Below are 9817 nucleotides of genomic sequence, written 5' to 3'. Positions count from 1 at the left end.
ACACACACACACACACACACACACACACACACACACACACACACACACACACACACACACACACAGGTGTGCCTTGATATCTGCCCACTGGTGTGTCTTGAGGCTTGGACAGTGGGCACAAAGTATTTGAAACCCACTGGAGTGTTTGCATGTCATTATCCATTGTGTCCACCAGAGGGTGGTGAAGCTCACTGAATCTGAAAGGCCATGAGCCAAGAGGCTCATCAGATATTTGCCATGTGTTCCTTGGTTTTTTAGAGTTTTACTTTACACTTGTGTACCTTTATTTTGTAGTATTGTTTTATGCTTTCCTGTCTGCCCCTGTAGTTCTGTACCTGCCTTTTCTAACCTTGTCATTAGTCTTTCTTTGTTTTCCACCTAGCTGTCCCAATCCGTTTTGATTTCTCAGTTGTTCACCTGTGTCTATAGTTATTCTTTGTCTATTTATATGCCCTTGTGTTTTCAGTTCCTTGTTTGTTCGTAATATTCCAAGTTCCTAGTGTTTTCTTTTGCTCCCAGACAGTATGTCCTTGTTTCCTCGTGTTCCAATATGTTCTTCATCTCCTGTTTTGGTTTATTAACCCCCTTGTATTCGACCTGCCCTGTGTCTGTGTCTGCCTTGCACTGCTTGAAAAGAGGAGTTAACGGGCAATTATGGGCACTAGATTTGCCTGTAAACCTCAAGTTTAGCAGGCATATACAGTAATATACAGGTGTGATGGTACAATTCGGGAGTTTACCGGAGTTTGTTGGAAACGGAAAGCTTAACGGGAGTTTCCTGTAATATACACATCCATATTCCATGCTTTTTGCGCAGTGTTGTATCTGCCTTTCCCAGCAAGCACGGTCAGGACCTGGACGAATTTGTGACATCTCTATTGGGGCCAAATCAAGGCAAACCAAGACTAGTCAGATCTGGCCCAGAATATCACCTGATTTCAACGAACATAAACTCTGCCCACTAAGACGGACGTCCCTGGATGTATCAGAGAGAGTCCGATCGAGGCCAGATCAATTTAAGTCATATCATAACTAGTCAGATCTGGCCCAGAATAAGCTATATTATTTTAACTAGTGAAGACGTCCTGGAAATGACGTAAAGATCATCCCCATATGGGCTGTGATGGCCTAGCTAGTCCTGAACGTCACCGAAGTCACCAGAGGACGTCATCATGACGTAATTTGGCTTGCTGGGTTGTCTGCACTTGGGTCCAACACCTGCCTGTCTTGAACCGTGACAATAACAATTCATTGATAACTGTTTGTTAAAGTTTCTGTGTTAAATAGCTCTATATAATGGCACTAATGTGTGTTTGTTCAGTAACAGGGGTCTCCCCATATCTACAACTGTCATTGGTAATCAGAAAATAAATGTTCATGTGCAGGATATATTCTTTTGGAGGTGCTGCAGGAGTATGGGGTGAGGGGACATGTTTTAACTGAGTTTTTTTATTTTTTATCCTGACATGTTTTGAGCTATTTTTTAATTGGAATCCTGAAAAGTAACATTTTAATACGGGGCACGCCTGCACATGGCTTAATAGCCTTAGTTGGCTGTTGGATGCTGTAAACCTCTTGGAAACCGCTTTCTAATCTGTTGCTGTACCTTTAGCCACGTTAGCCTATAGCTGCTAATCCTCTGGAGGGAGAGAGAGAGAGAGAGAGAGAGAGAGAGAGAGAGAGAGAGAGAGAGAGAGGAGAGGGAGAGGGAGAGGGAGAGAGAGCAGAGGAGGAAAGGAAAGGAGGACTGTGGACAGAACAGCAGCATCACTGGGATTGCTACACTAGGAATAGAAGGATAATCAACTTTTTATTTATTTTTTATCCTTGATTCAAGAGAACCAGGTAAGCCAAATAAAATGAAATAACAATACTTACCGTATTTAAAGGAGCACTTCAACCATTTGAAATCCATTTCCAACCTCATCCAACGGTCCTCATTGTTATATAGCATCATCATTTCAACCAATCTCTGACACTGTACAGAGTTGTAAGGTCCATTTGGAACCCCCTCAAAGAACCCTGACAGTACGTTTTAACGGTGGGCGAGCATCGGCCGACACATCTCCCAATCGCCCAGTATCGTCCGAAAAGAAGAATACATGTTTTCTTTTCGGGTGACATTGCTCCGCCCACTTTTGGACCATCGCCTGTTCGCCTGCTATCGCCAGTAGTTGCCGGACCCGGCAACTAGCTGATTTATGCGTCGCAGCGCTACGTGTTGTGAGCTTGTAGATCTGCTATTTTCGCTATTTTTGTCCAAAAGTGCCCTCTTACGGGATTTCAGCCCCTGCCCCTCTAACACTCTCTGCACGTCCCTGTGTGAGGTCAATTGAAATGAGCTGTACTGGACACACATAGCAGGTGTTTGCCAATACAGTATATACAAAAACTTGAAACACATATTTTCTCCACAGCAGCATGTCCAGCATGTCCAGCATGTCCTCCGTGGCTTCTATCACCTCCGTGGCCTCTGCCACTAGTGCAGCCGATGGCTCTACAGCCTCTGCAGATGGGTAAGAACTAAGAATACATGCATACTAACATCTGCTTATCTGTTCTGACTTGGATAGTGAGTAGTGACACACATACAGTATGGGGCAGCGGTGGCCTAAAGGTTAGAGGAGTGCCCTTGCCGAAAGGTTGCCGGTTCGATTCCCCAGAGTGCCCTTGAGCAAGGCACTGAAACTCCCAACTCCAGTGGAGCTGCTTAGTGGCCAACAGTATAAGACTGTGGTTATACTGGTCATCTTCTAGGTTTTAATGTGTGTGTGTGTGTGTCTGTCTGTGTGTTTCTATGTGCAGGGCGTTGCTGAAAATGAGCACTTGTGCTCAGCTACTAATAAAGGGAAAAAAATGAAATAGCCTACATGATGATATGACCTCTTTTTGATTTCTGTCAGGTTGTGTTCCCACACTAATTATTGTTGACTGACACGGATCCCTCGAATTAATTTGAAGTTTTGCATGACTGACAACAGAAAGTGATGCCATGAATGCCCATATGCTTAATTTGCACACAACATTTCCTCCAGTAATTGCTCCCTAGCAGAGTGGCTGCACAAATAGTTTGGGGTGTGCACAGAAGCAAAAGTGAAGAGTTGGCTGACGCTTCAAAATTGTCTCTGTTGGATGGAAACCTCAATATGTCCTAAACTGTTACTTTTCAAGAATCAGATTTTAAAATTTGCAAAAGTAGCAGATCTACCAATACCAAATACTTTTGTACTTTTACTCAAATACATTTTGAATTCCTGACTTTTACTTGTAGCAGAGTACTACATTGCACTATTGATACTTGCACTTATAAGTAAAACATTTGAGTAAAAATGTTCAGAGCGAATGTCAACCCATAGATAAATGGGCGAGCAGACAGGACAGAAGTGGACTGTTTCCCTATAGCATGATGGCATCTTCATCTACTGATGGATGTGGATGTTGTTTTTCATCACAGTCTTTTATTGTCCACCTACAGTGCCTCGAAGTCCTCACGGGGGTCGTCATCGAGCTCCGTCGGCGATGTACGCAGGAAATCATCCAAGAAGGGAAAGAAAGCCGCCGAAAAAATGACCGAAGTGTACAACTCAGTCCTAAACAGCGTGTTTGGAGCGGTACGTATAAGCCTACTATATACTGTTCATTCAAGTTCAAGTTTTATTTATTCTCGAAATTACACTGAGTAATTAAAGTCATGTACAGTGTCGTCGAGTAATACAATATGAATATGACATAAAAGCATTACAATACATCAGAAGATTAGGAAAAAGAAAAAGGCATACGGGTTTACAAATATAAGTCAAGACAAATGTAAAAACAATCTAAAAACAGTTACATATTACAGGGATCTGTCTGTTCACCAATGTTTTAATATGACTCAAGGGTACCAAAGTGGTCAATTTTAATGTCGTTTGCAGGTCATTCTATGTATTAGGGACACCAAAGCTAAACGCTGATCTACCAACTTGAATTTGGGGAAATTACTTGATCGGGTGTGGTAGGGTTCAGAGTCCCATTTCAGAAATGATGAGATGTATCTACTGTAGTTTCCAAGCATGGCGTTATACAAGCGGCAGGTAATAGCTGCAGGTCTGTATACTATGGTGCTTTCTGGAATTGAAAGAAAAATTGAAGAAATGACAGATGGAGAAATCAACTTTTAACAACCATTTAAACGCCTGACAGGTTAAGACTACAGTCATTAATTAGCATTATTGCCATCACCTCATCACTTTCCCGACGTTAAGCCGTGTAAATGTTCAACAACACATTCATGCAAAATACAGCTATGAGGTGGCGAAAGCTTGACCTGCATAGCAACAGTTGCTAAATGATTTGGATTGGCATTGGACAATCACTTTTTGGGGTAGGTTTTAGCGAAGGCCTAATTTCAACCCTGCGTCCCCTATTTGGGCATGTCATTGCAGTGTCACAGCTGGCCCTAACAGCGATTACATACGAATACACTACAAATTGCTGGACTTGAACCCAGGACCTGTAACAATACATACATTAAACACTCAAGAGCCATACGGCCATATGGCTTTTACACCATACAGGTCAGAGCCATTTAAGGAGAGGGGTGTCATCTCCATTCACTTGACATCGGGCAAGGTCTTCCACACACACACACACACACACACACACACACACACACACACACACACACACACACACACACACACACACACACACACACACACACACACACACACACACACACACACACACACACACACACGCACACACACACACACACACACACGCACCTATTTGGCGAATAGTGACAAAGCCCTGAACTGGAAGTTGAATATATACATATATTGTAGTTGCCTATGGGCGTTAGTCACAATTTCGACCGCCGCTGTTATCTGCCCCCTCATTGGCGTAACTCTCAATACAAGGCTTACAAGTGCCATACCCCCATGTTACAGTTAATAGGCAAACACTTGAAAGATAAAAAAAAAAGTAAAAGTTTTTAGTAACGAAAATAGATCAACTATTTCCTTTATTCATCGTATGACGACGCACAGGGTGTATCACTTGTCACATACTTTTAGAGTTACATGAACCTTTGAGATGGGGAAAACTCTGAGATGTACGTGTATAGCCCATAGTGTAGCTTAATTCGTGATTGTGTGATTGTGTGATGCAGTATATGTGGTTAAGCCAGCAGGTAGGTGGTTATCCTCTTATGGGTTAAGCCTGGTGGGACTGCAGTATTAATAGTCATTACTTGAGGTTAAGTGTCACACTTCATTAAGCTTAAGCTTAACCAGGTCACTATAGCATCACCACAACATTTATGTTGCAGAGACATAAACATGGGATCCTTTTCTGCATGCAACCGTGCCGATGTTGAGTCGACTACTTATTACTTACTATAATTACGATATGCTTCGGACAACCACCTCAACTAAATGTCTGAAAGGCAAAGGAAATAACAAGTAATTATGCTGCTTGACCATTGTAATATCTATCATTTACCACTCACTTTTGTATTGCCTCTGTGTAGGAACGAGAACTGGCTCAAGCTGAATTGGACGGTGAGTATCATCATGTTAATTTAAAGTAATAAAAGGACACTGCTTTTATGAACTGTTAGAATCATCTGTTTCTTAAATGTATGAACTGTTTGTCACAGAACTGTTAGAATCGTCTGTTTCTGAAATGTATGAACTGTATGTCACAGAGCTGTTAGAACTGTTAGAATCATCTGTTTCTGAAATGCATGAACTCTTCGTCACAGAGCTGGCTGAGGCCTTCAAGGACAGACAGACAGACAGACAGACAGACAGACAGACAGACAGACAGACAGACAGACAGTCATTGAAATGCATGAACTCCTCGTCACAGAGCTGGCTGAGGCCTTCAAGGAGTTTGACTACGACCAAGATGGCTACCTGAACTACAAAGACGTGGCAGAGAGCATGAGGTCCATGGGATACATGCCCACCGAGATGGAACTGCTGGAGATAGTGCAACAGATCAAGATGAAGAGTGAGTCAACTCATTGTTTATTGTAAAATAAAGTGAGGGGCGCTCTTATCCATCACACATCGTCATGATACATCATCTCATTCCGGCCAAATTTTGCGTCCTCCTCACCTTCATCTTCAATGTTTGTGTTTATTCAAGTTTGTGGTTACACACACGAACACTAAAAACGGGCCATTCATTGTCAATGGTATTAAATGTTTGTGTTGGGACAAACACTCAAAACTGGCCATTCATTGTCAATGGCATTCAATGTTTGTGTTAGGACAATGTTTGTGTTGTAATTGTATTTCACCTGTGTCCTGTTTAGTGTCAGCCAATCATTGTGTTGATTGTGTTCTGTTGCACCTGTGTCTTGTCTATTTTTAGTTTATAAGTTATGTTACTGTGTATTCCTGATGTCTTCGTATATGTCCTGCTACACTTTATTGTGCGTTTTATGTTAATACATCTTTGGACTGCATCAGTTTGCCTGCCTGGTTCTGCTTCTGAGTCCTCAGTCCTCCTCAGTGTGGTTGTATGCAGACAGACAGTAGCAGGCTGTCCACACACATTCGTCCACCAGAGGGTGCTGTGTGCATGTGTACTATATGTCACTCTGTCTGCAAGCAGTTTCCTTTCATTTCAACCTTTATTTAGTTCTCGGAGAACACACTGAGGGCTTGGACAAAGGAAAAAAAATCACACCCGTGTGAAGTGAGGGGTGCTATTATCATCGTACATCATCATTAATCTCATACTGGCCAATCGGAATGCCTGTTGCCACAAATTTACATCATATTTGGCAAACATTTGACCTAATTTCTCCTTTCATTGTCAATGGCAAATATTGAGAGGTGTGGGGTGAAAAGCTGTACGTATATAGCGCCCCTCAAAAACCTACACTCTAGCTGAATATAAGAGGGGCTAGCGCCCCTCAAAAACCTACACTCTAGCTGAATATAAGAGGGGCTGGTGCCCCTAAAAACCTACACTCTAGCTGAATATAGGAGGGGCTGGCGCCCCTCAAAAACAATACAAATAAATGAATAAAGGAACATTTCATCACCTAATGAATCAACATCAATTAAAACAGGTACAATTGGCCTGGACAATGGCTCAGTGGTCCAGGCACCTTGGCTGGTAATCCAGTCTGGCAGTGTTCCGCGGGTTCGACTGCCTTTACTGCACGTCTTCCCCCCATCTCTCTCCCCATTTCCTGTCAGCCTACTGTCTGTCCCTCCATGAAAAAAATATAAAATAAAATAAACTTAGTGGAGGCATGTTATTTTGGCAGTTATTTTTGAGTGGTGCAACCACTCCTATAGACAGCTATGTGTGTGGCTGTGTCCCTGGGTCTGTCCGAGCACGAAAATAGCGTTGTAGCGTTTGTTCACCACCAAGTGTCACTGTTGCACAGCCTAACACACATACACACACAGGCCAGGGAGGAGGGCTTGTACAGTACAGTACAGTACAGTACAGTACAGTACAGTACAGTACAGTACAGTACAGTACAGTACAGTACAGTACAGTACAGTACAGTACAGTACAGTACAGTACAGTACCACTCACTTCAGACGGGTCTGATTTCTTTCAAATGATTACTATTTACTATTACTATTTACCACCTGCAGTGGGCGGCCTGATGGACCTTGATGACTGGATTGAGCTGATGGGACCCAGGATGATGGGAGAGACGGCTGGCATGATGGGCCTCAAGGAGCTGGAGTCGGCCTTCCAACAGGTCGGTTATGGCAGTGGTTCCCAAACTTTTTCACGTCAAGGAAAAAGTGGCCCTTTAAGCGTCTCTGTGTTGGTATGCGTGTCTTAAGTACCAGGTCTTATTACTTAACTTAAGACCTGGAGGCGTGGTCAATGCTGTTTGGCCACTCAGAATAGCCAAATGGCATTGATCACGCCTCCAGGTCTTAAGTTAAGTAATAAGACCTGGTACTTAAGACACGCATAATACTGCCCAATGTGTCTTGTAGACTGAAGCCAGTAGTCCTGAAGTTTATCACAGTCCTGCCTTTTTCTTCAAGCATGTCTCTCTCTCTCTCTCTCTCTCTCTCTCTCTCTCTCTCTCTCTCTCTCTCTCTCAATTCAAATACAAATACAAATAGTTATTGGATTTAAATAGGAATTAAATAAAGGTGTAAACAGAGCTGTGTTACATTAACACTTTGGGTAATACTATCTTGTGAAACTATACAAAGTGCATTTTCTGTCAGAGATAGTTATACTTTCTCTCTCTCTCTCTCTCTCTCTCTCTCTCTCTCTCTCTCTCTCTCTCTCTCTCTCTCTCTCTCCCCCCCCTCCCTCCATGGCAGTTTGACACAGACGGGGACGGGAAGATCAACCTGGAGGAGATGAAGGAGGCGGTGAGGTCCCTGCTGGGGGAGAAGTTGAAGAAAGGAGAGCTGGAGGAGACCATGCAGGAGCTCGACATCAATGCCGACGGAGACATCGACTTTGAAGGTGAGCCGGAGAGGAAACGGAGCCCAAGGACAGAGATATATGCACTGTTTGTGGACCGGTGGTTACCAAACTTTTTTAGCCTGTGACCCAAAAAGAGACATTTGATGTCTACCCTATAGTTGCGGGACCCATACTAGTGAAAATAGGAGAGAGAGCGAGTGCATTTTCCGGCAACGGCATGAGCCGCGGAACACCCGCGGCAGGCGGCAGTGTTTCACGCGGCAGGACACTCTAAACCCAAACCCTAACCCTAAGCACGGCGCAATGCATGTCGGACTAACAGCAATTATTACAGAACAAGTCTAATCGTAATTATTTTAGGAAATTGGAATTATTTCGTCATAACTGTGTCCATGTTGATGTGTCCATGTACATGCCCAGTAATGTCTTGTTATATTTCACTTATTTGTCATATCTTCCCTGTGCACTTTGTTATAACAAACAGCCTAAACGGCAAACATAATTGTAATTTCTATCCATGTTTCAATTTCCCAAAAAACCCACAATGAAATCCTTAAATGCAATTATTTGTGTGGCAATTAATCGTCAACTTAAATGAATGTGTTAAGGGCCTTGCAAACGGGGAGCGATAAAACACGCCTATAGTTAATTTTCAATGAGACCTGCGTTTTTTGCTCTGAGAAGTTGCGTTGCGACAACACAAGCATATTTACGTGAGCGCGGTCCCGTGAATTTGTTGTGCGCATGCTCGTTTCGTGCACACGCCCGCGACTCACCAGACCTGGATTCGGTTTAGCTTTTTTTTACGCTTGCGTTGTCGCGCCCCTCTTGAGCAGACCTGTAGCAGACCAGGCAACAAGGCCGTTAATGGTGAAACTCATATCCTCTTCTCTTCTTTTCAGAGTTTGTGATGATGGTGTCCATTCGTTAGCTCGTGAGAGGACGTTGGCAGTCCAGACACATGAGGGGACTCATTTAGCACGAGGATGCAAGCTGGGGTTTAACACTTATCGCTCGTTCGCATTACCGCATTTGACCAGCAACTGTTGTCGCTCCTAATCCGCCCTCTATCCTTTATAATAACAACAAACTCCATAAAATCATAAACGTGTCCAGCAAACTAGCTGGGGTATGATTTGAGAGTATGAGACCCGGGTACTCAGGAAGGGGAAAGCCATTACTAGGGATAATACACACCCGTTACACAGCCAATACCATCTTTTACCTTCAAGATCGTTTGTTCCCATAAGCATAGGACTTGTGAACAAGCAGGCCCCATCTCAGTTCCGTGCATAACATTTTGTGACGCCTCTTGGAACTATGACTGGTAGCCTTTTGTTAGCATTGTTCTTTTGTTATCGATGTACTGTGTTTGTTTGTGTATGTTTTTTGTATCCTATAA

The 9817-nt window shown here is 43.2% G+C and overlaps 1 protein-coding gene across 1 annotated transcript; it reads left to right on the top strand.

Moving 5' to 3' along the window:
• Positions 1–2430: 2430 nt before the first annotated feature.
• LOC306913212 (calcium-binding protein 4-like) lies at positions 2431–9413 on the top strand (the record flags this gene model as incomplete). Its single annotated transcript, XM_079489800.1, has 7 exons — positions 2431–2516; positions 3476–3611; positions 5513–5543; positions 5854–5997; positions 7611–7720; positions 8307–8454; positions 9318–9413. The coding sequence occupies 7 exons, from the start codon at positions 2431–2433 to the stop codon at positions 9344–9346; spliced, it is 684 nt and encodes a 227-aa protein (XP_079345926.1). The 3' UTR covers positions 9347–9413.
• Positions 9414–9817: the final 404 nt, after the last annotated feature.

Source organism: Electrona antarctica (genome assembly GCF_951216825.1).
Source record: "Electrona antarctica genome assembly, chromosome: 20".
Classification (NCBI taxonomy): Eukaryota; Metazoa; Chordata; class Actinopteri; order Myctophiformes; family Myctophidae; genus Electrona; species Electrona antarctica.
This window is presented reverse-complemented; position numbering and strand designations above follow the sequence as displayed.